The 27,134-nt window shown below is 46.8% G+C and overlaps 1 protein-coding gene across 1 annotated transcript in view; it reads right to left on the bottom strand.

Annotated features, from left to right (window-relative positions):
- Positions 1-26,747, bottom strand: part of gnai2a (guanine nucleotide binding protein (G protein), alpha inhibiting activity polypeptide 2a) — a 35,242-nt gene extending 8,495 nt beyond the window's left edge. The window contains exons 1-3 of the mRNA XM_049022580.1: positions 26,240-26,747; positions 25,966-26,084; positions 919-961 (exon numbers count right to left, since the gene is read on the bottom strand). Coding sequence (XP_048878537.1) covers positions 919-961; positions 25,966-26,083 — 161 coding nt within the window. The 5' untranslated portion in view covers position 26,084; positions 26,240-26,747. The remainder of the gene's footprint in view (positions 1-918; positions 962-25,965; positions 26,085-26,239) is intronic.
- Positions 26,748-27,134: the final 387 nt, after the last annotated feature.

Genomic DNA, 27,134 nt, shown 5'->3' with positions numbered 1-27,134 from the left:
CGGAAATTGGCCAAGGTGTGTGGAACTACAGAAGGAAAAGAAATGAGAAAAAGCAAATGGTGGAAGAGTATTCTACATTCGTTAGCGTTAATAAGGCAGCTAGGAAAGCGATGGCACTGGCTGTCAGTAACAGCGGCCTGTGGCCACTGTGAATTCACAGCAAACACGAGGTGAATGAATGTCTGTGTAAACACCTGCAGATGATTCCTCTCAGACAATGGGGCTCATTGATCTGCCTCGTTGTGAGCCAGCAGCGCCTTTGAGGCAGCCTTAATGGCCGGTGGCTGAAGTGCACTCTGTGCCCACTAATCAAAGGGGCATTGGCAAAAGCCAGACTTAACCAGAGTTATGTGGACAGACAATGAAGCCTTTGAGATCCAAGTGTGTGTAGGGAAGGGAATTGGGGTCAGGTGTATGATGGCTTCCAACACTATTAAGAGCCAAACTGCTTTTAACAAACTGACAGCTCCAAGCAGAGGTAAACACAGTCAACACGAGAAGAAAGTAGTGAACAGAGGACAAGTGAACCAAACAGGAGGAGTAAATGGGGATCTAGGGCACAAAGAATCCTCCAGTGCATGCATCTTCTCCTGCAGACTCAACAGGGTGCTTTCAGTACTGCTGAGTGAACATCCAGTCTTTTCTGCTATGAGGACCCATGTGTGAGGCTCCAGCACACACTGCTCCTCCCTGTATAGCTACAGTTGCCTAACGGACCTGTCTGGGATGCCCCAGGACGAGCGACTGCGACCCAGGCAGACGTAGGCCAGTCCACACAAAAACAGGAGCAGCCGGAGGAGCACTGGGGGGCCGGCGGGATAGGGTAGACTCCCCTTAGAGTGCTCGTGTGAGGTCGACCCCGTATCGTTAACGCCTCCCCATGTGGCCATGGTTTTAAATGGAAATGACACCACTCACTTCATCTGCTTCACGATGGTGCTCTTTCCCGACTCGCCAGCACCTGCAGGGAGAAGGAAAAAAAAAAAAAGTGAGCAGTGAGCAGATGATTCCAGTGTCATTAACCTCATAACAACCAGGGGGCCAAAGCTACAAGGGCCCAGTGCATATGCATGTATACACACACACAGACATACAGTCTTTGTGGGGACTGTCCATTCATTTCTATGGGCATAACCTGGGGATCCCTGGGAGCCATCTGCCTGCATGCTGTTGTTCATAAAGCAACTCTGGTATTCATTTAGCAGTATGTATGGGGGCATTATCCTGGAATTTGAGAACATTATGAGGGAATATTTTCTGCACTATAGGAGGCACCAGGTCCTATAAAAATGGCTTAATCTTCTTTGCAAGGAGAGCCATCATCAGACCTAATGACTCCCAGAAATGCTTCAACAGCTAGGAACATGCATTGCGGATTGAAGACCTTCCTTTGGCTTGTTGCAAACCCATGTGAAGGAAAAGGAGAAAAAGATGCCTCATCAGACCATATGACTTATTCCAGTCCTCGGGTCGAGTGCTCCTTACACCTAGTTACACATCTTAAAAATGTGGCCTTGGTTGCAAATGGTTCCTGAATGTCTGCTCTGCTGTAAACTGCTCACAATGTACAGTTTTTGTTGAGACTGGGTACACAGAAGTGCTGATTCAGATCTTGTGATTTTTTGAGCGGCTTTTCTTTTTAAGTGTCCCTCTAAGCCAGTCAGCGAAATTAGACTTCGACCACTGTTCCTGTTCGGCAATGCAGGTTTTCCACGTTTAGCGTATGCGCTCATGATTGTAGAGACTGTTCTTCTTGGAGCATTAAATAATTCGAAACACTGTCAGTGTCGCCTCGTGTTGCTTTGAAAACTCATCAGTAAACCTCTTTTATGGCCAACACATGCAGCTAATTGACATTCAACCAAATATGACTCACCTTCATAGCTGTGGTGGTATTTGTGATTTAGTTACTTCAAAGTAATTTTTCATGTGTATCTGTTATTTCACCCACCACATGTACACACACACACATACACACGCATGCGCCCGCGCACACACACACACACAAAACACACAAAGTTTGTGTCTCCAGCAGGCGCTCGTCACATGATCATTCACGCCCACATTCACAGCTCATGTCTGGTTTCATCTCCACCATCTGACCTTCACTGCTTGGTACTGAAATATTCATCTCACTCAGCCTGGATCTTTTGATTGATCAGCTTAATTAATTCACAGATTGTGGGGGAGGGGGGCAGTTGGTCAGCAGAATGTGAGGGTCAAGGGCTGGACAGCAAGTAGACACACATGGATATGGAGCCTAGGGAAGAGACTATGCAGTGCTCCCTTTGAGTTAGATAGCTTTACTACAGCTCTGGAAACCATCTGGCATGCCACTACATCTGTCTCAAAGCCTTGTCAGATACTTCCTCGTGCATTAGCTAACTGATAGCTCAGTATTTAAGCAGATGAATTAGCTGTTCTGTCTCCTGTCCATGTGCAGTAACTGAATGAATTATTTAATTTGCCAATGGAAATGTGGAGAGAAACAGGATAAGGGGGGATCTGAACGGACTGGAGAAATGTAGGCTGCAGGGATCCACTGGGGTGATTCCCACACCAGGATGTGCGATGACCTGTGTTTAATGTGGTAATATTCTCCCAGCATCCTCCGGGATACATCTCAAGTCACATTAGAAGCGATGGGGAAATGATTTATCAGGGAACCGGAGGCTATGTGTGCATTCGTGCTTGTGTGTGTGTTTCCACAGCAAACAGCTCCAAGTGGTTAGCTCAGATCTCTAAGATAAATAAAAGCAGAACCTCTCTGAGCTGTGGACTGAGTGCAAACCCCACATGAGCTGCTGATCCCACCTGAACAAACAGCACAGGTGTTGCAGCGCTGCACCCCAGGTGAGAGAAACCAGAGGCTAATTCAAGGTATAGTCCTTCCTAAAAGTAAGTGTGAGAGCGAGAGAGTCTGTTCTGGCCCTTGAATATCAGGTTCTGTGAAATGCCCTCTGTTGTGAGTTTGTGCTCTCAGAGGAGACCATGCTCAGTCAGCTGTGAAAGACAAACACAATGGGGCTGAACCAAGCGAAACTTCCCAAAACACAGATTCCAGAGAGGAGCTGCACTTTGAGCACTCCGAAGGTCTGCTAAACCACATGTTTTGTCTATAGTGACAACACAAAAAAAAAAAAAAAAAAAGTCAGAGCTTCACGTCCTGGAATGACAGGAGAGAAGACACTAAGGATTCTGCAGGGTCCATAAACAGTGAAGGATCCATCTCTCAAGGAGGTGAAGCCAAACAGAAGAGATCATCATCCTGGCCCAGTCCCAGATAAGACGATACACAGAAGCACAAAAAAAACTAGCTGATTATCCCAATTCCTTCACAAAGAACTGTGGTACTGAGACCCCTGGTGGTCCTCAAGAGGACTGAAGTAATTTGTTACTGTGATACAGGTTACAATGATTATGTTGGATGGATTTGGCTTGACCCTAAATAGTATTTAGCCTGAAAAAAAGTTTGAGAACCACTGCCATAGATAATCAGTCTCCACATCCCCCCTTCTCAGCTGTTCAGAAACAGCAACTGGAGACCCAAGGAGAACAAGTGGCTCAAATAAATTCCACAAATGCCATGGCGTGAAGTGGAAAATGACCCATTGCCCACAGCACACGGACTGGTTAGGAATGGAGCTTGAGTATGAGCACAGGCAGTCCTCTGAGGGGCAGACGCTCACGATTTTTGTTGGGTACAGTCAAATGAACAGCCGGAGGACAGCAGGATAACAGATCCTGGATGCTCCTGAAGCCCAGTAGAGGAGACAGGCCAGATCCAAAGACTTGACATATGACACTCAAAGTCACAGCCGCAAATGTCTTCAGCTGCCAAGAGCTTCCAGAGAAGGTTCATGATTTAAGATGGTGAGATTCAGACTGGGGGCAAAAATGTAGAACTACTGGCAACATCCCAATGGAAACAACACTAAATGTTGGCCAGTGGAACCAGGCAGGTCGGCGACCCCGCAAACACTAATGGGCAGAAAGGTAAATCACAATGAATTCAGCAAAGGGGAAAATGCTCACTAAGGGTGATTAAGGAAGCCTGGGGCAGAGGCAGGGACGGCCAGGAGAAGCCATGTCACCACAGCCACCAGGAAGAGAGGCAGTTTCAGACGTTGAAAAGCAGAGGCGGATCCGTCTCCTCGGGGTGCTGCTGGTTTCTGCTTTGTGCTCAGGGAGGAGAGGCAGCTGGGAGTAACTGAGGCACCAGGCAGGTTCACACACTTTAGAAACCAGAAGCTCCTCTATCACTGGGCCACACCTCAACCGTCACGGCAGAGGGAAGCTGGCACCCCATTCGGCTGCTCCGGTGCCCCCGAACCCGCCCCCGGCATCATCTGCAGTATGGGATCCTTAACCACAACCGCTTTAAACTAGTAGTTAGCTACCACTACCAACTTCCATATTGACAGAACACACAGAGCTTCTGACGGAATTACCAAACCTGACAGGGTTGTGAAACATTTCAGAAGAACAAGCCTGACGCTGGGGCATCAGAAAAAAAGAGAGAGACAGAGAGGGAGCAGCGAGGTCACTTCCTTAAAGGGCTGTGAGCGCATCTGCGCATACTTGGTATGGGGGGGAGTTTAAAATGCATCAGACGCCAAAAGCAAGCATGGGTACACAGAACAAGGAGCATGCAGGCCACTACGGCCAAATGAGCAGAGCTGTAGGAGGAGACGAAGGTTAATCTAAATAAATAACCCACTTTAAGACTTGAAACTACAACATTTCAGTTGATTCCTGGTGTTCAAACCGGCAGTAAGGGCTGCATTGGCTGGTCAGCCGTGTAACCCCAGCCTGGACAGCTGTGGCCATCTGTCTGTGCACGACCAAGGGCCATAGGGCCCATCCACTCCATGCTTTCTCAGTAGCAGGTTTTTCATTATCTGCCAGAAGACATCATTCATTAACCGAAACCCCTCCAGAGTGAAGCCCATATCTGGCAGGTGACACAGTCATGATAATTCCCATCTGAAGGGCTGCGTTCCACATGAACAAGCATCTGCCCTTTTAGGTTAATCAGTTCACATTGTTTTTGTATTTTCAGCCAAAAGCACAGTTGATGGTGGCACCCACTGCAGTGCACGACTTTGCAGGCTTCCTACCCCGGTTAGCCCAGGAAAGAGAACATGAGCCTTTCTGCATTCCTGCAAGACCATCATGGTACATAAATGGATCCCTCAACACAAAACTATACTAAGCCCAACTCAACCAGCACATTTCTGAGTGCATGGACGGTATCATGGGCCGATGAGAGGAGGGGTGTATCGGGGGATGTCCTGATGTACTAACAGGAATCAAGTCTTTCCTTCTCAGCCTCTACTTATGCTCTTATCTCGGTTAGCTAGACAAGCCCCTCGTTCTCTGTTCAAAGCCCAGGTTGACAGGGTGGGAAAGGAGCAGGCCAAACCCTGCCCCGACAGACAGAATCCCCCTCTCCACCTTGTTACCGCTTTTCCATAACAGCATGTCTCTCAGGCTGTCTGAAACCCTGCAATCGCTTCCCGTCTGCGTAAATAAGCAGAAAATCTGCCACCGTCTCTTTCCAAAACCACCATGATTCATCACCGAGAACATTGCCATCACCCTGGACATGTCTGTACCTGTTCTCAGTACTGATTGGTCTTTAGAAAAATAATGAAAAAAAAAGCCGGTGGCAGTGAGCATATTCTGAATTCTGAAGTACGCAATTGTTTTTTTTTTTTTTTAGATCACCATGGAGTCAGGTGTGGAGATAATAAAGGTAAGTACAGCACACTGTAGATGGGGTGTATGGTGTATAATACAGCAGTGGCAGGTCAGTGTATACTGGTAGCACTGGGAACTGTGGAGCTCTTACAAAGCACCCAGAACAAACAAGACTAAACAGTCAGAGGAGTGAAAATGAACAACTCAGGAGGAGCCAGAAGCTCTGAGCGTCAGACTATTTCTGTTTGGTGAAGCCTGTTTGCCCCATGTCCGTCTTCGCGGCAGGAAGAGGGGAGGAGCATTCACCTACAGCTAGGCTCTCACATTTCCGCAGTGTAAAATGCTGCTTCACAATCGAGGAGAACAGAGCCTGGGATTTGCTTCCTGAAAGGATGTATGGGGGGGTGGAAAAGACATCTGACTCAGACAAGCGTTCCACTGATTAGTTCCTTGTGAGCGTTTCAATTTGAACCTCCGCTTCCCTCACAGCGGAGCAGACACAGAAAGAGTCTGAATCCCAGTTGACGTCGACGGGAACCATCATTAGACCGGTGCGAACAGCAGCAGGGGAAAACAGCAGGTGACCCTGAACAGCTCTGTAAATATGGTCCTGCACATGTGGAAGGGAATCCTAATTACCGTCCCCGCTAACACCCTACAGACCTCTTAGCATCATTAGGGGAAAACGTGGCCCTCTAATGAGGAGCCACGGAGCAGAGCTTGCGGAAGGGGAATATGTATTAAGCAGCTGTGGCTGTCGCCCTGCGGTGATATGGTGCTCAGGACATCCAGCCGTGGAGGACAGAACAGGGAGTGCAGACCATGCTAAGCACCCGGCAGGAGCCAGAATAAACACATATGTGGTGTTACTCTGTGCAGAAGTGTCTCATCCTCTAAAGCCAGCAGCAAAACCACCTGAAAAGTTCAACCAGCACCGCCGAGTTATACAGCCACATGGCAGTTCCACAGAATGAGACCGGAATGATGTCAGAATAAGGCCTCGCTTCCCAAGCAGGCCGACAACTACAGAGCCTCAGAGATTCCAGTAGTCCCAGCTGTGGAAGTGGTTATTGCTTGGTCCGCCTTCTGAAAATAGAACTTAACCACTGAGCAGCCTCTGGTTTCCCCCCAGTTCAAACCCCAACCCCAACCCCACACACACGCGCACGCACGCATACACACACACACACACACACACACCTTCTCCAGGCCCGACCTATTCATCCCGGCTCTGTCAGAGTGTGCAGGCGGCTTCTCAGTCATAACAAATGGAACAGAAGGGGCTTGTTCTTCTGCAGGGCAGCACCAGCCTCCACAGCCGCTCAGTGCTTGGGAGTTTCTCACATGGAGCTTCACAATGCATTGAGGGGGAAGCCTCACGCCTCTGTGCTACATCACAGCATAAAAAACCAACTGTAATTCATCTCCATTTGATCTGGGAGGAACCCAGTCACCAACAATGGAAAATTAATCTAAAACAAGTCTAATTAATGTGATACCAGGTGGATGCTTTCCAGATTCCTTGCATTTTTTTCTGGAATATCTCATTTCAAAACAAACTTATCGGAAACAATTAAAATCTACATATAGAGAAAGCCATCTATTTTTAAGAAGGTAACATCTTCCATAACCGCAGACCATCAAAGGACACAAGGCAAGGGGCTCCAGGGACAGATGTCAGACCATCAGGGCACGTTATACTTCCACACGTGCATGTGTTTACAGACATATACACATGGCTGGACGGGCAGAAACACTTCACTAAACCAGCAACCTTAAAATGATTTAGCCCCCAGGTCCGTGCAGAGCACAAACGGAACAGCAGGTCTGTCCAGTCCACAGTGCTGGCCTCCACACATAGAACACCTCAATCTGAATAAACAGAGTGTGAGATGCCATTAAGGGGATATAAACCCACAACCCCCTGGTGGAATGCTAGTTGTGTCAGCCTAAATGGTTTCTGGGTAAATAGGACCCCCACAGCAGAGCATGACTGACTTTCTGAGGGGGCGGCATGCCCTAAGCCCCCGATCTGTCACAGGGAGGTAATTAATCCAGAGCGAAAGGCCATCCATCAAAGACAGACGTGAAGCCAGCTCGGTCACCACGAGCGGCCGACTCCCAGCGCGACACCTTGAAACGAGACATGGAACGAGCGTGATGCCAAAGAGGGCCGTGCCGCCTGCCACACCAAGGCTGAGCTGATTCAGATGCGGCATGAAAGCACATTCTAAAGCCGCAGACTTTGAAGCGAAGGGCACCTCTGGGCAAGACATGAAAACAAGCCAGACTGCGGCTCTACTCTGTGTTCCAGGCCAACACACACAAGCGTGGCCTTTCCATACTCTATCAGCACCTCCCCAGGTCCACTATCTATCCTCCGGGGGGATCAGACTTCCTCAGCAAGGCACCCCGCACAGCCTCCAATGCTGACGATGCTCAAACTCCCCACTCCACTGGCCATGGTACTTTAGTTTTCAAACTTCTGGGAAATCAAGTGGTCTGTTCCACACGTCATCACAAACCACATTAGCCAGTTACTAAAATAACCTTAAAAACAAAACAGAAGCTCACCAGCCGCTAAATACCCTCTAGATTCGTAGCCTTACAGGCCAGTGACCTGGAATCATCTTCTTCTAGAGCACTGTTTGCCAATCCGGTCCTTGGGAACCCACAGTCAGTCCAGGTTTTTGCTCCGTCCTGGCTCCCAAGTAGCAGAGAGGAAACAAAAACGTGGACTGTCTGTAGGTCCCGAGGACCAGATTGGGAAACACTGTTCTAGTTGAAGATGATTTCCAGTGCACTGGGTTGTGAGAAACAGAAAAATCCATAGCTTTGCATGTACTAGACTTTCCTCAGAAAAGATGTGCTTCAGCAGGAAATTGCTGAGCTTCTGAAGCTAACCTCTGAATGCAAGCAGAAACGCTCATTCTATTATTTCCAGGCTCCTTTTGCATCAGATGCTAACATTATACCTCATGATCAACCAAATGTTATGGAGGCACAATTATCTTCAAATACAACAGGATGCACTGAAACAGCTCGCATGTAACCACAGCCATGCAACAGCAAAGCACTTTGGCAGAGTCTAACACCTTCCGGATGCACCTTGTACCATTCATGTTATAGCTGTGCCTGCTGCAACAGATCAGAAGGGACAGTCTTAAACTTCATACATCTGGAACTCCAGGTATAATCTGACCCCCCATAACTTCAGTGCACAAATCACAGCACCTTCTGTTCATTGTATGCAGCCCACAGCGTGTACAGAGCTGGGTAATACTGACGCAGCAATCCGAGTTTGATCACGCTAGAAAACACAAGCTGAAAACAGGACAGAGAACAATTGTCTATGTACATGTTAAAAATACTGCATCAGGTTAAAAGATGGATACTAACAGCCCTAAATTCACATACAATACTTACAGAAAATCTTGGCACACTGGCACCAATCAGGAAAAGTATCATAAATTAATTGGCTTTATAACAAAGATCCTTATTCAGGTTTTGGCAAAAAAAAAGAAATATATATTACATCCCAAACAACCAGTATTTTTAAGTAAAGCATTCATTTCAAGTAGCATTAAATTGAAATCCAAATTATAGTTCTAAAGGAGCTGTTCGGAGTTAAAAAGTTCACTGACAAGCAGTCTCATTGGGCGCTTTTACTTAACACCTTTGCAGTGATATAAAACATCAATCATTTGTGTTGAGTATCTCTTTGGAAGCCAGTGACTACAATTGCAATTAATAGCAAAACGGAAAGAACCGCACTGAAGGACGCAGTAAAAAAAAAAAAAAAAAAAAAAAAAAAGACACTTAATAAAAAGAAACTGTCTGTGCAGGTATGTTAAATATTGCATGTCAAAGGACTTTTGTTATGAAACATTTTACAAGCAAGTGTCCCAAGGCTTTCTGTGAGCACTGTATATAAAACGAGCATTGTCGTAATGCTGAGATGCACGAATGAAAAATCCTTCCCTTTTGCATGCAGCACAGGGCTTAAAGCTGCGGGAACATCCAAAACAAGGGGCAGGAAAGCTTCAAGTGCCCAGGACCGAGAGTTACAGTATTGAGATCTCCCTCATTCTTCGTCATCCTCAGTCATAATGGAACGGCAGGGCGGTGGATCTTCACGAACCACATGGTTCTCCTGCACTGGGGCTCACACACGCACCAGCGCCCCCCCCGCACTGGTCCGGGCTGGACACACAGGCCTTCAGATGGATGCTCCCACAGGGAGCATTTGTACCCCTGTGCATGGAGCCTGACTGGGCCACGAAATACCAGCTGTGGAAAGGAAGCCAGCTGTGAATGCAGCTTGTGGAAGCAGTTCACTCCTGCCCGCCTTAAAGGGAGACAGCTAAAGCAGTGGTTATTCTACGATGGTGGTCAGATCATCACTGTTTCTGAGCAGAAACAGACATGAAACGTGGTGGAAAATAGATCTGAATTCGTTAACCATTTATTAACAGCAAAGGCTAGCAATTTAAACATTATACTGTCAATTCAATGAGGTATTTACAAGCCTCAGGCTGCTGTTCTATCAGATTACAAAAGGTAATAATTCCCAAAACTTAGACTTTAACACTCACTATAAAACTGCCCAGGGGACCACCACAGCACAAAACACCGTCTGTGAGAACAAACATCCTAGGAAGAGTCAAAAATGTTTTATAGTCACTGACAGAATGGATTTTACCCACAATGCAATGCCACTATTCAGTATGCTTTGAATGTTAGCGGATTGCTAAGATGGCTGTGTTTATAAGCGCGACCCACCGAAACGGAGGGGACAGTGTAGACCTCCCGTCCTCAGCAGCTCTGCCTCTCCCACTCACCTGGATGGCACGGATAGGCTAAATGCCACTTCACACGGTTCTGGGAGCAGGTGTCTGATGCCAACAGGGGCTCAATTATTCAGTCTCCTTTAGGTTCATCACACAGATTCAGTCATCATTGAAAATGAGGATAACCATGAATGATTATTTTTTTACTGTACAAAGTTCAAATTAACAGATGAGACAGATGAAAGAAAACAGCACTTAGGCCACAAAAACAAATTGATGGAGGATGCCAATGCAGTTCAGACAGTTGCTGAGAACAGACACCTCTGTACCAAAATCACTGTAAATATGCCCCCCCCAACTAGAAAGGTAAGGGCACCCCTACCCCACCCCAAAGCTACAGTCACAAGTCAAACAGTCACAGTTTTTCCTGTAGCTTTCATGAAGTAATTATTTAGAACGCGACCGACTTCACCTAACTTTTCAACCGTCATTCAGGTGACAATTAAAATGTTCTTTCGAAAATATGCAGGTCAGCAGCTGCCAAAAATTCAGATTGACAAACTTTTCTACAGAGAGAAGCAATTAAATTGCACAGCTCCGGAAACTAAAGGCTCATAATAGATCATTTATGTGTTTCCCAATCCTCAAGAACCCTCCGCAGTCCATGTTTTCGCAAAAACCATGGACTGTCTGGAAGTGCCTGGCGACCAGATTGGGAAACCCTGATTCACAGCCACTGATAATGTATCAAATGTATTATTTCAATTCACAAAATTGAACTTAAAGAAAAACAGAATACGGATACTCCACAGAACACAGAGAAACATTTATTAAAGTCTTCAGAAAGCAATTTGAAAAATCTTTATCAGTCCTGAAAAGGACCAAGATGACCACAGACAGGAAGTTCACGCACATTTCATGTCACTATAGCAACCCTTTGCAGTTAGTAAAAAAAAAGAGAAAAAAACACAGGAAATGGAGAGAGACAGAGGTGTGGTGGGTGGTTTCAACGACACAAAGTTAGACTATTTGTACATGTAGCACTTCAAGGTTTTCAAGAGTACAATGGAATTTGTACATCAATAAAATTAGAGGTGCAGTTGTAATTTCATTCAACTCAAGTTGAAATGATGTTCTCAGAAACTCATAACTGCATCCATCCATCCATCCATTTTCTGTAACCGCTCGTCCTATTCAGTGTCTCGGGGGGGTCTGGAGCCTGTCTACGGTGCCAGGCATAACTGCATGAGATTGTTTTTATGCATTTAACCACTAGTTAATATTGCTGCAAAATAGCTGTTATTGAAAGGGCAGTTTGCTTTGTCACCTGATTAATAACAGGAAATGACAGGATGTGCACAAAACCGTTTTGATTGAGGCATGGGAGCTCTATCATCTCCAGCATCTGAGAGAGAAAATACTCATCACAACCATCCCCTGTGTTCAACCCTCCGATGGCACTGAACTCATGATGAACTAGCACACTTCCATCCGTACATGGGTGTAGACACCACACCCACCACAAACTGGATTCACCTAGCAACTAGAGCAATCGCACATTTGGTCCAGATGGAAGCTGGAGCTTGAAGCTCTAAGTTCTGACTTCACTGCACAGCCAGCACATCAGAGAGAATCCCCCAACCCCTAGACGATGGACCTGGTTGTCAGCAAAGTTATTCTGGCTTTGAGAAGATACATGGGCATCTGAGCTGTAAGCTATAACCTGACACCCATCGCTGGTCACTCAGACAATGGCCTGCTTAGGCATTAGAATTTCCACAAAGCACAGTATGACTATGATGTCACCCACCTTCTCAAGCTGCCAAACAGAGGTGGAAAGTTCAGGATCAGAAAGAACAAATCCAGACCAAGATCTGTTTCAGCCAACCAGTCGAGCACAAAGATTCACAGTCACAAAGTACTCAATTGGTTGGTGGAAACAAAACCTTGTTCTGGATTTGAACCTGAACTTTCCATCTCTGCTAACTACTCATGGCAGAGTGGTGGCTCTGAGGCTAGGGATCTGTGCCAGCTATCGGAAGGTCACTGGTTCAAATCCTGCAAATGCCAGGAGTAAACTTGGGCCATTGAGCAAGGCCCTTAACCTGCAATCACTTCGTCCTGGGTATGATGTTAATCTACATCCTGCCCTGTAACAGGCCCTCCAACTTACATGGGAAAAACGTGGGGGTTGGTGGCAGGACTGGCACTCCAGTCACTGGAAAAAAACTCACACTGGTCTATTCAGACTAGTTTAGTGCTGAGGTATCACCCACTGCACTCAGGTTCTCAACCATGAGGTGGTTTGTCGTGTGGTGGGTGCGGCAATGCGCTGTAATCAGCGCACGCCCCCCTTACTTACCTACCAAACTACTCATAAAAATACACCCAGGAATAGTTTTGGGTGTGACGGAGCTGTCGTGCCTTCGAGCCTCCAAAACTCTTAACCTGAAGAAAGCTGAACCTCAGTCATGGCAAACTAAGATATTACAATAAGCAACAAACAAATGAGTGAGGGGATAAGGCAGAGAGACCACCTCTTTACCAATACATCACACACCAGAGAATGATAAACACAGCATCAAAATGCTTGGAGACACAGAATCCCCTCAAAGACAGCATGCACTCAGCAACACCTGTCTGTTATTTACACTGCACACATGTAACGCAACTGTGTGTGTTAAAATGAACTTCCTCCTGGAGACTGTTCCACAGATGACAATGACCCTGCTTTCTTCAGCTGAAAACCAAAAAAAAAAACATGAGTTAGGTTTCGTTAACCAATCCGGTTCAGTGTGGCTCCAGGGCTTCCCTTTGAGTGATCAAATCACAGAACAGGATGTTCTCACAGCTGCATCTGACTGGCCGACACATGTAGATGAACGGGATCTCAGCAGCCTTCAGCTTGACCCCTGCTGCGAAGTGTTTATCCTTATCAGTATGTAGCATGATCAGATTACTTCCTTTTGGTAACACAATGTCGCCATTTTCGTATAGCTGAGAAAATGCCTTAGCTCCAAAAAGCCACAAGGACACAACAGGCATTCCCACTCAACATTACAACCTGCTACCACTGATTAGTACCTTTCCAGCTAAGTTTCAAAGGTGGAGGTTTCACCTCCTTTCAGAGTCACTTCTGGGGTGCAGCTTACTTTCACAGCCACACCAATCACATCCTAATACATAACAGCTGGGCTTATCAAACCCTAACTTCACGGAAAGCTCAAAATGCATCTTCGCATGAGACGTTCTGGCCTCAGAGCAACCGAAAGCCCGCCCCCCCCAAACCAATCTCTGTCTTCCTGCTTTGTCAACAGGAAACTGCTGCAAACTGCACAAGAACTTCGCGATCAACTGGGTGGTGCAACACGGTTGGTTGAAGCAGATAGCAGAAGTAGGCAGGAGACATAAAGAACTTTCCTCTATTGCAGAACAGGTATCAGGACAAACCACAAGAACTACACACAAATTAAAGGGCATTAACATCCTTTTGAACTATAAAAAACATGATTTATGCTTCTCCATTATCAATTTCAGCCATTAAAGATCACAAACCTCTTTCCACAGAGTCATAAGTTTCAATGAAAACTAGTGGGTTTGATAACTACAGGACTGAACTGCGAAGCTACGTCCATCCTGACACTACAGTAAACATCATAAAATCCTGCCTTCTGTAGATCACGCACACAGAAACTCCCCAAAGCGTTCCAAAGTCAGAAGATAACATCACTGAATGCTCAGTTACTTGTTTGGGAGACACTGTAAAGATACCAAATATGGTTGCAATGGAAGAGGCCTCTCCTTTATCGGCAGTCCTGACCCTCCCACATGGCGGCCTTGCCGGTGCACGGCGAGCAGAGACTCAAACTCCCTTTGAGGAAACGGATACTCGGACGTTCCTACTGTCACCTTCAGCTGCAAGTCTTCCTGAGCAAGAGTAAGCAAACTGTTATTCAGAAACAGAAATAAATAAATCAATCACAGGCTTAAGTGGGCCCTCTTTAAATCGTCCTTTTGTTCCTCCTAGGAGTCGATAATTCCAGTCAGCGACGGACAGGCACAGCACGTTATGGGGCTGATTAAAGAGCACTGATGGGCTCTGCACCACAGCCTGAGCCCTGCTACCATGAGGGCCCAAGGTGGAGCAGTCACACTAGGGGACTGTCATCAGTGGTGCCCCCCTGGGTACTGTGAAGGATTTGGGGAGTGAGAAGGCATCTTCATGCCTTTGCTTTGACCCAGAGTGGCCCCCACCCCTGCCGCGCACACAGAGCTGACTGGCAGGATGTAAGCTGCTCTGGCTGAGACCTTCCTTTCCTGCTCTGTATACCTACCCAAAAGCAGCACCACTGAACCTATACAACAGCAAGCAGCCAGACGCTGAGTGAGCCAGCGCTGGCCAGCATCCTTTTATCACTACAGTGACCAATAAAACTCCTGTAGGAACAAAAGGGTCTCCACCAGTTATAGGAATGGACGCTGCTTCCAAAATCCCCAGACCCAATGGAGGAGTCACTTAACAAAACAGAAAACAGAGCCAAAGACCCAAATGTTAGTAAAACCCTGTAATATCGCATACTATTTCACATTTGATTTATTCAGTGTCCTTTCAGAGCAGGGTCACACAGGGACTGAGACACAGCTACAGCTGAAGGTCACACGTGACCCAGAGCATATTATGGCACTGCTCATGCACAGGCCACAAAGCATGACCTAAACAGTGCCGGGAGCCAAAGAGACACGTCCCGACGGCCTGTTGGCCAAACCTAGTCATTAGGGCAGGAAAACTACAGTGGCAGCATTTACAGATATAAGTGCCTGTGATGCCAAGTCATACTGTAATTAGGACAAAAGGCTGGGGGTAATTACAGAGTAAAAACGCGAACAAAATACCTAGGCCGTGGCACATTTAAGGTTCCGGCCTTCTGCCAGGGCAGCCTGCCCGTGTTACGGGGCTCAAACAGAAACTCGAATGAGCCCACATGTACATTTCAGCAAGTCGTTAAGAATATCAAGGTGTTGGGAGTATATTCTCTGTAAAATACTTCCAAAGCAAAGAACAGACAACTGAAACTCCTTCTCTAATATAGGGCTTCATTCAGGCATTTCATTTCAGCACAGCTTTTGAAAAAGAAAAAAAACTGATGGCTTGTATAAAAGTTTAGGAGAAGTTCTTATCCGCTTCAAATAACATCCTGACCCACGGGTGAAGGAGGTCAATCAGGAAATCAACTGGAAAACAAACTGGTCAGACAGAAAAAGAACACAAGATCCACAGTAATCATCAGAACTCACCACAACATCCTGCACAGTCACGAATGTCCTCACCTCCTTGACCAGATACCAAAATGACGTAGGACACAGCTGCTGTCCAGAAACCTGCTGCACGATTTTCATGCTGGATATAGCGACATCTGAGTGTGCAGAGACACTTGGGTGGTATATGTAAGGACTTGGAGGTCATGCTGAATTAATACTTAGCCACCTACTGTCTAAATGAAGAGAGTAAACACTACTGGAGAGATACCCACCTCTTATCTGAAAGATAACCATAGTCCTTCCTGAACCTGCATGCAACCTTCATGCATCATCTCTTACTGAACCACCCATCCAGCTAAGGGTCAAATAGGAAAATTAAGAAAAGCAAGACCTGAATTGAGTGCATCAGTTCATAGACAACTTCCTACAAACCTACATAGGTCTTGAGTCCAGAGGCAAGTCACTGACAGATTTAAGTTTATCCTTGCAACTATTTTGTCAAATCAAGGAAAAAGGAAATCAGAGTGAAAAGCTGTACAGAAGCAGAGAAAGGCCAAAATCACTTCCTCCACTTGGGTACAGCTGAGGAGTTAACCTCCCTGTTTTGGGCGGATCCACATCTCATCTGCGCTAAAATGAGCTTTCTGTGGGAGCGCGGACCCCAGGGACAGCCACATAATTACACACGAACTAGAGGCTCAGGAGGCTGCCTGCCACTTGCCTTAAAACGTTTGTCCCACCCGTGGGGGGGGGGGGGGGGGGGGGGGGGTTCGAGGTCCTCTCCTGACACACCCAGATCTCTGCTTCTGTAATTATAACTCCACTCCCAGCGAACTCACGGCTGCGGCGGCTCACGGGACACCGAGGCGGGGGCCAAAGCTTCGGATCTTGCGCGCAGACATGCGCAGATGTTTACGCGGGCAGGCATACACACGCCCAGTGATAAATACACAGACTGGTTAGTCCAAGAGATGCTTCACTCCATTCTTTCATTATTCTTTCTCGTCACCCCTAAGCATAAATGAGGAGGGGGGGGGGGGGAGGGCAGGGGTCAGAAACAGTTGGGGCCACACTCCCTGGAAGGAGGGCTGAGCAGGAAGTGGCCAGCAGGAGCTGGAGGTTTCTTGGGATAGTGAGTGAGCCAAGACAGCTCAGTAAGTATGGAGGGAGGCAGACAGCCGAGGGGGGAGTCCAGCTTTCTAAAAATACCTCAGCTCAGCAGCCCTACAGGCCTCGTAATGCTGGGGACTGCGTTCCCCCACAGGGAAAACGGCACACATCCACATGAATCCTGACAAAAACACTGGCAGCCTGCTATCAAAACAGACAAAACCCGGTATCACTATGCAAAGCATCTCCACTAAAACCCGAGGTTCCACTTCAAGTCTGGAAATCTAGCATCGCTGCTAGCTAAGGCAATTTCTAATCTACAAGGAAAAGGCGACAAGTGTAAGCGAGCAGATGTATGAAGCTGTAAATCTCAAGCGAGTGATGGACAAGAGCGGTTCTGAGGCCTTTAATGTGCTTTTACTCTGATGTTCGGCGTTAAACTATGAAGGTCATTCCATTCGCATGTTTTCTATCTGAGATACATCAATTCACAGGTGAAGGCAGCCATGCATTATCTGTAATGTCTCCTGGCTGCATTGGTTGACGCAAAATACATCCAAACAAAATTAAAAACACGATGGAGAATTAATTTCATATACGTTCAGCAGCAGTTTCCTGCAACTTGAACCGATGAGCACATATGGTGAGAGGAGGTAACCACTGTTTAGCTCAGTGATTCCCAGTCTGGTCCTTGGGGACACACAGACAGGCTGGACTGTCCAGCAGGGAGCAAAAACATCGACCGACTGTGGGCCCCCGAGGACTGGATTGGAAAACACTGGGTTAACGTGCCGTGGGGAACGTGCATTTCTAAAGACATACACACACTGGCTGGGATCCCCATTACACAGTGAGAACATGACGTCATAGCACTCCCATTGTGCAAACTCAGTACCAAGCTAGGCTTATCCCACCCTTGTTCCCTTGTTGTTTCATCTACAGCCATAAATCCCATAAGAACCAGTGGCCACCAACAGGTCTCCCAGGGCCAAATTCATGGCAGAGCACAGCTTGGAAGCAGAGAACTGAGCTTTCTACCCACATACCTCCCGTGACTTTGGACAGATCACCAGCAAGTGCAAAAATATAGGTTTTGTGCAGTTAACATACACTAAGCTCTTTACATTATACACACTTCCATGCGTCATGTCCCGTTTAGACCATAAACACTCTACTGGTTCAATCTGGTTCACAGCTGACCAGCAGCTCTAATCTGAGGAATGTAAACTGATCGTGAAGGCCTTCAAGCCAGAGTAGCAGCAAGCCTTTAAACCTCACAAAGATGGGGAAACAGGCCTGCAATCAACGCCAAGAGGCCCCACAGGGATCTGCAGGGACTGAGGCCTGACCGGGGCACCCCAGGTTGCCAGCTCCGCAGCTCACATTGGCATGATCCAAACACTGGAGGATCGCCATGTACCAAGACTAGGCAGCCAAGGGAGGGGAGATTTTGCCAACCAGCTGAGAGATAGCACAGGTACATGGCCACCAATGCCCCCCCAACCCATCCTCACACACACACACACACACACACACACACACACACACACACACACACACACACACACACACACACACACACACACACACACACACACACACACACACACACACACACACACACACACACACACACTTGTATTCATATCTTTGTGGGGACCATCCATTCATTTCTATGGGAAAAACTCTAATATCAACTATGACAACCGTAACCACTACCCAGCCCTAACCATAACCATATATAACCAAACAAAATACAAGACTTTTGGCATTTTTAATTTCTTGATTGCATTTACAGATTTTTTTTTTTCACTTTTTCAGTCCGTACAAGCGGGTGTCCATAATGTCAAAACAGGATTTTATCACATTGTGGGGACATATGGACCCCACAATGTAATACATACATATCCCATAAACACAGATACAAACACACACACATACAATCTAAAACTTGCCCACAAAGTATCACAACCTCCACCTATGCCTATGGACTGAAACCCCACAGTCCTCAACAGTACAGACCCATGATGAGTTCATTAAAAGCACCTAAATCTAAAGCAGCTGGACAGAGCCACACCTCCATGGATGATGTATAGAGGAACATGGTTGCTGTCAGTGCAAAGCCTCCAAAATGAGCCCAGTTCCTTGTTCAACAACAGTGAAATGTCAGTCTAAAACCACACAATGGCTTTGGACTGCAAGGGTCTTTCCTGTGCAGAGAGGGCTCTGCAGACTGGGGCCAGCTTGCAGCAGAAGCCACGCTGATTGCCCCAACTGACAACAACCAACTCCTGAAAAATCCCCCCGAAATCCGCTTTTCGCTCATGGCTTCACTGCCTGTATCTGCAGGCTCAAGTTCAAGGCTAACGGAGGCAAAGTCTCATGGCCGGGGGCTGACGGCACAGTCGGCCTCACACCTTTGTGTGTGTGGAGGAGAGTCAGTTCAGTCCCAGAGCGCTCAAACTCTCAGAGTCTGAGGCTGACGAGCCATCACAGTACACCGGCGAACTGAACCGATGTTCAGCCATGGCCCAGTTATTATGGGCTCCGCCGACAGCACACGAGCAGATGCGTTTGGAGATGTGGGAGCTCCAGTCCGGCAGGAAGTGAAATTGCAGTGACCGCATGCTCAACACCCGTGAAGGTCAGCGCATGCAGCTGAAGTACATTTTCAGTAGCCAGTACCGAAAGGATAGAGAAACCAGGGACTTCACAGGATCACGAGTATATCAGCGCCAGAAACCCCACTGAGGTAATAATAATGTGAGAAATTTCACAGAATTTTACAACTCTGTGACACACACAAAAAAAAAACAAAATTAGTCAGTCACCCCTCCCCTATAAATACAGTGCAATGACCAAGACCAAGCAAGGTAACACTGGCAAACTAAAACAACACACCAAAATTGCACGAGATTAGCAGAACGTCATCCAAAGAGTTAACCTCAGCGCTGCTTAACGGCTGCCAACAGAAAGAGGAAGTTGGCCGGAAGGTGGGAGGGTGGTTAAAGGAAATGACATCACTCCTGTCACCAACAGCAGCAAAGAAATAAAGAAGAGCTGAAGATTTTGCCAGCAGGATTACAAAAATGGAACAAAACATGGCAGAAGCACTGTGAAAGTAACCTACTCAGCAAGCAGAAAGGCTTTCCTGTGGGGCCAACACCCTCAATCACTGGTTCCTGCAATACTTCAGAACAAATTCATTGATAGCTCCATGAAATGAAGGTCTGAACAGAACCACTCATGTGACACATCCCAGTTCGATTCAGCCCAAGAGAATACGACCAGTGAGTCCACATACCATGTCAACCTCGCTTCTTCACCATTCAAATGCAGTGAGATAATGACATATATCAATGCAGTAAAACAATAAGAGCTGAGAGCCACAAAAGAATGAAGGTGGTTTCCCTTCATATCCCCTATCCTCCTTTAGATGCATTTCCAAACCAGCAGGTTAACAGATCATAACATCTAACAAGTTTAGACTGAACAAGATTGACACAACACACACATAAAACAATCCATGAACAGCAGCTTCCAAGTTCCTTGTCAAAATGCAACTCTACTGCGCCATAATAAGCTTCACATCAGCAGAGTGGCTACAGAAACAACTCTGCAGTGGTATCTTTCTCATGGGAGAATCTGAGGAGGCATCTAAGCAGGCATTTATTAGATTCAAAGCTCTCAGGTACAAAAGTGCTCACATTGCGTTTGCTACACTGAAAAATCAAACAAGGTCTCAGGGCTTCTTGGCTCTAAGGCCCGTAGCTTAACGGTTTACTCCTGGCAAGCTTCCTGACCCCCTCGTTTGCAAAACAAAACAAAACTCAGTCGGGTTTATTTTCATGCACTGCTTTCTCAACACGGCAGTCCCAGAACACTTATGGAAACAAAGCCACGAATGCTGCAGGGTCACGGTTAGAAGAAATGCTGGACCAGGGCGTCCACCAGGGACTTCTCAGTGGTGCTTCACTCTTGCCTCCATTACCCTTTACTCCTCTCAGCTCTGCTTATAGTTTCAAGTTTTCTTCGAACGGGATTTTAGTAGAAACTCAGTGAAGTTACAGTGCAAAGAAGGGCAGGGCCAGTGCACACCCAGGTTTGGGAAGAAGTGAGGAAAACGGCACAGGGCTCACAGATACTGAGCACAAAAAAAGGGCAAAGACTTGAGCATTTCAGAGGGTAAGTGTAAGGCAGGAAACCGACTGTTGGCTGGATGTGGACAGTTTGCAGAAATAAACAAGGCCTGATAGCTAAGTGAGGGGGGGGTGCAAAGAAAGAGGGGCAAAGAAAGCCAGGGAGGAAGTCAGAGGAGGCTGAGGAATGAGCCAAGCTGCTAGAGGCCGCCACACCGAGCTGAAGACGATGAGGCAGAGAGGAGGACTCAATGTTGTAGCTGCTCTGCCATTAGAACCATACAGGTAGCAGGCTTACAGCTGCCTCTGGTGGGCAGGGACTCTACGGGGTATTTCTGAGCAGGTGCGGATTGACGTGTGCATGGACGCGTGCGTGGGCTCCTGCCTGGAGCATGCCGACGCCGTAATGAGCAGGGGCCCGCAATCATGTCTCAGAGCAGAACGCATTTCAGGCTGATGCATGCGCCCCAGGAGCCAGCAGCCATGTACGTGTGCAGTGGCGACGTGAGAAGGGCGGAGCCCCCGCCAGCTCTTGGCTCCAGATGCCGTCTGTGCAGCAGATGACGCAAGGCCTGAGGTTTCACATCGGGCCATCTGGACGTACTTTCAGTCTACCCACTGCTAAAATTAAACCCCGCAAACATCAGTTTACTCTGATTCACCCTTTGCAGAGGACAAAGAAAACTTTAAGTTGGAAACAAGGCTTGGGTGATTTGGAGAGCAGCAAGTATAGTTTTGAAATTCTTTCAATTTACATATAAGCATACATACATGCTGTCAAGGAGTCAACTAGGCATGAGGGCAACTAAGCTGAGCTGGCATTGAATGCCAAGGTACAAGTGTAAGCAGTACTGGAGCAAAAGCTACACAGCATCTTCCAAACAAAGCAAGAAGCGAATAAAACTATTTAATCCATGCAGGGGGTTAAGCTGGCCTGGATCACTCATTACCAGAGGCAATTTTATGTCCAGGGACTCTCATCTACCCTCAGGCTTGACTGTAGCTATCAGCAGCCTTAAAACCTCTCTCTCCTTACCAGCACTCTCCTTCAGTCCCTCACCAGTCTCTTTCAGGGATGACAGAAAATCTCAGACATTCCCAGATAAACACAAGTGGCGACAAAGAGGCCCTGAGTAGGGCTCCTTGCCAGTCCATAATGATAGTGACACTCTTTTGAAGTCACCATCTACCTTGACCAAGGGTGACATCATGCACGAACTTAGAAAGCACAACTCAACCTGTGTTTAGGCTGAAACACACCGTATAAGCATGATTTTGATTAAGTTGACAGTCAGACCTGATCCAGCAACAAACCCATCGCTCAGGAGACACTAACTGGGCTCACACCAGTCAAAACGATCTATAAAAGCCAGTGACTGTTCAGGTGTAAAGACATCAGCCAAGCCGAGACCTTTAATAACTTGTTAGCAAGCTTCTGGGATGTGCCCTTTCTGGTTTCCAGTAAAATCTGAAACTATCATATTCAGAGACACTGAATGCATGTGCTACAAACATTTCATTTTTTGGTACAACAGCGGTAGTGTTCTGGGATAGAGATGCCCCACTTTGGGCCATTCATGTTCCATGATTACTGATGACGAGTTCATCTCTGAGTAAGAGCCCGGTTACTCCATGGGCCGCTTGAAGGTACTTCCCCTTATTTCTGGCAGGGAGACTTTCAGCTGCCGTGGGTGAGGCCTATAAAAACAGAGCTGCCAATGTTATACTTCCGTTATACTTCTATTAACCAAATGAACACAGCCACCTTACCCGCTCAACCAGCCCAGCTCTGAAAGATACCATTTAAAGATAACCTGATGTTCTATGTCTGCATATCGCCTGACCTTTCAACATGCAAACACCTGGCTGAGCAAAGAACGAGTCCTGAGCAGTTGCCCCGTGCGAGGAACCCAGGGAAAGCTACATTTTCATGGAGATGAGCAGATCCAAAATAACACAGCTACTGGAAACCCCAACCAAGGATGGGAGGAGGGAGGGTTGGCTGTTTCTTAATCAGTCCAGCACCCCTTAGCCTGATCCCCATTCCCTTATGGTTTTGAGATGGTTACACTCTGCTCTGGTCCATGTCCTCTCTGTATGCGATAAGGAGCTCAACTCTCGGACTTTCCCACAGAGGGAACATGTCCAAGACCCTTTGAGCGACCTGTCGAAGCACGCACGTACTCTCCAGCTGAAAGCTGTTACTAGCGGGGGCTCTGAGCCTGTGTGCTGGGCTCCCATACGTGCGAGGGTGAGTGTGAGCATACATGAGACTTTTTCTGGACAAGAGGAAGTTGCCAAAGGAAATTTCCACTCTGGCTGAAAATGGGCCAATACAAAAAGAGAGGAAAAGAAAAGGGTCGAAATTCAGGCACCAGAGCGGCTTTATTCGGTAGCCTACTAGAGTCTGCATGAGGCGGTCGAGTTCATATAGCATGCTGTTGCTCTGCCTACTTTCCTGACTGTTGAAACAACCAAAGACAGAGGGGGGGCTATTTCTCAACTATACCGTAGCTTTTAACAGCAACAGATGTGAAATTGAAGAGCTTCCTGGAACCAGGCGATTTCAGACAGGAATCTTTCATTGAAAGGCAGTCACACACAGACACTTACACACCCATAAATCACAGGTGTAGCTGTCACCATGTACCACTGTGAAACCCAAGCAGAGCCAGTTCACAGACAGCCAACTGATCACCGAACCAAGACAGCATTCAGTTTACCTGAAGAAGGCCTCTGGGACTGCAACACACACGCACACGCACACGCACACGCACACGCACACGCACACGCACACGCACACACACACACACACACCTCCTCAAGCGTAACAGATTGCAATAGTTCTCTATTTTACGCATCATCGACACTTTCATTTAGACACACGTGCCAAACGTTGGAATACACTCCAATCCTGTGAAAGACATTTTTTAAATATCATCAGTGCCGCCGTTTGAATATGCAATAATACGCAGACAGACATAAATAATGCATTTTAGGGATCAGTGTAAATATCATCAACACGGATGCATGAGCCAAATACAGATACTTAAACTGATCCCATTATTTACAAGCTAAAAAAATTGCACACTTTTAAACAACACAGAGTAATGCAGCTGCGAGTATTTCTCACATTTCAATAATCTGAAGCACCTTCTAAAAGCGTGTGGAGGTTTGCATAATTACTGTGCCAGCGTATCAAATAAGCAGAACACCCAGTGCAGAACCGCGATGAGAAAGACTGATTTGGTGGATAAGGGGGTCAGGTGACTGTACAAACTGCTTTCTTCTAATCCTCTCATAAAAGGTAAGCAACATTTTCAGCAACCCAACTGTCAAATGAATGCCTTTGTGGGTTTAGAGCTAATAGTAAGTCTATAATTAGACATGATTATGCCTCCAATACGCCAGATGAGTAACTACATGAAAAAGAACTTTTTGTTAGTTTCTGTCCAACCCTCTCAGTGAGGACTGGGTCTTCTTCAGTGTACGCAGCAGCCCAGTGCAAAATGAAAGCTAAATGTACAGTGCGCTAGGTCAGAAGGACACAGGCAGAACCAGTACGGGGGAGAGCACTAGGCTGAAGGCTCACAGCATTACTCAGGGAAGAGGCAGTACCAGGTACCAAAGAACTCCAAGAAGCAATGCGGTCTCCAAGCAGACACAGCCACACTTTGGCAGCCCAAACGGCCTGTTTCAGATCTGGTAGTGAAACACTCCCACAGCGGCTCTCCGCTGCTGTCACAACACTCTGGAGGAGTTCAAAGGTCAAAACCAACAGCACTTATTCTCAGGGTCTTTCCAGACCAAACTTTCACGAACTCAACTAACGTTTCAAAAGTCACATCAGCCTCCATTCTCGCCATTTATGTCTTCCAATCAAAGGTCAGGTTTGTACAAGGGCACCCTACCGCTTGTGACTCTAATTTTATTACAGTAAATCGGCCCTTTCATCTACAATGAGACTCTGCCAAAGCCTTTTACTGCCAAGCCAGGTAACCATTAACCCCGAGGTGCGTTGGTGTGGTAACCTGGAGGACTTGACTCGAAAGAACAAACTAGAAAACGGGCCGCCCAAAACAATTCTGACGTCTCAATGACCCAGTAAAAGCAGGCAGATGGAAAACCTAACTAACCAGCTATCATTTTTAGGTGTGAGCATTTTAATCTGAGCCCTGCTCTGTTAAAGTGCTGCACATACCCAAAGCCAGAGGTGCTCAACAGTACCTACATATGCAGAACGAGGCACGTATTTACACAGTTTGTGCGAACGAAACAGATGTTCGTTTCCTCAGCAGTTTCACTTAAATTCTTGAAATGCCAATGACTACTGCATGGTGAAACTGAAGAAAATGAAAATTTTGTTACCAGATGACAGACAAAAAACTATTTTTAGGAAACAAAAAAAAGGTACGTTCAGGAACATCGTTAGGGACTTTAGCCCTCCCCCTAATAAATGTACAGTAATTTAAGTTTAAATAATGTGGGTCATTTCCATTAGACCCCCCTAATACAGGCTTAGCCTCCCCCCAAATCTCTAGTAACGCTCCTGTTTACTTTAACAAGTGTATAAGGTGCTTCAGCTTACATTACTTTTGCCCCTTTAGGGTGAGATGCTGTAACTATGATGAAACCCTGAGAATGGAGCAGATCACCTAGCTTCTGGACTACAGTGATCATGTGAGAAGAGCGGTTAAAGGTGTTAATCAGCACCCTCATTTCCACATCTTTCCAACTTGCATCTCTGGTCCATTTCACATACACCGTTATAGTTTATGCTCAATAACCACCAAAATACATACGTGCCATACCACAGGTGTTATCAGTAGACACAATGTGCTTTCTTTATGTCAAAGGCATAATAAATAGCCGAGCCCGCGGAGAAAGGGCAGCTTTCGGGTGTGACCGCTTCACGCCGAGGGTCAGGGGTGCCCGCTAGGTGTACGAGCGGAGGTCAGCCATACCCAGCAGCAGCAGCTTCACTTCTCTGGCCGCCTTTTCGCCATCCTCCCGCAGGTTCCTATCGATCATCTTGGACCTCTCGGCGGCCGCCTTGTCCTCCTGACTGACCGTGCAGCCCATGCTTCACGACAGAGACACAAAAAGCAAAGTGTCACTCGACGGACCGCTTCCCCCTAAGTGGCCGTAACCCAACTTCCCCTTTCAATAAAACCCCCCTATTCATCCGTATTCATCAAGTCAGCGGGCTATTTTCACCTTCACGCATGGCATACTCACGTTTGGGTGTTTCAGAAGACCTTACAAACCGTCAGCGTACTCTAAACTTTGGCGTTTCGCTTGTGAAAACAGGAAACTAATAATCCATCCGTGTGGTGCTTTCGGAAATCTCACGAAGCCGGCGAGACTAAGTATCACCGATGGAGGGAAACTCGCGTATCTCAGGCTCTGAAGTTAGAAGCGAATCTCCTGGAACAGCCTCTTAGAAACGGAGCATAACGGTCCTTTAAAAGTTAGGTGATGATGATGATGATGATGATGAAATGCCCACTAACGTGGAAAGCAGAAGTCCGACAACTGTAAATGGATAGAATCAGGGCGGACCGGAGGCGACGGGAATGATCGGGTCGGATCGGAACCCGAAGGCGTCCGGTCCTGACTGCCAAGCGCAAATCTGAATAAACACACTGACCGAATCCGTCGCAGCTCAGCCGTCCAGCCTACTCCACCGTTACCGTGCTAGTCTGATTCAGCGCTCTGTCTGACTGGCGCCACACCCGTATCCAAAGTCCCCCCCCAAACCAACGAACAACCTCCCTTCAGGGGACCCGCCCTGCCTCCGTCACAACGACAACACGGTGGGATTATGGGAACTGTAGTTCGCGACGCATAGTCGCCGGAGTTATTTATAATCGCGGCTAAATGAGGCGTGTTTAAATAATAATGTATCAGTATAACTATTTTATATCTTTTATTTGAATCATGTTGAAAGTGTAATTTTCAGAAATTAGATTTTTCATGTAAATATTTTTCGTGTTGTACTATGATGACAAATTGTACTCAAATGTTACTGATATGTTACTCATTAAAATGGTCGGCTATATTTTAAAAGATTAAATGGTATCTTAAAATTAGGAACTGCCACTAATGCAAACGGATGCCACATGAGCTTATG

The sequence above is a fragment of the Brienomyrus brachyistius genome, chromosome 8, assembly GCF_023856365.1.
Source record: "Brienomyrus brachyistius isolate T26 chromosome 8, BBRACH_0.4, whole genome shotgun sequence".
NCBI lineage: Eukaryota > Metazoa > Chordata > Actinopteri > Osteoglossiformes > Mormyridae > Brienomyrus > Brienomyrus brachyistius.
The sequence above is the reverse complement of the archived record's forward strand: the minus strand, read 5'-3'. Positions and strand labels throughout refer to the sequence as shown.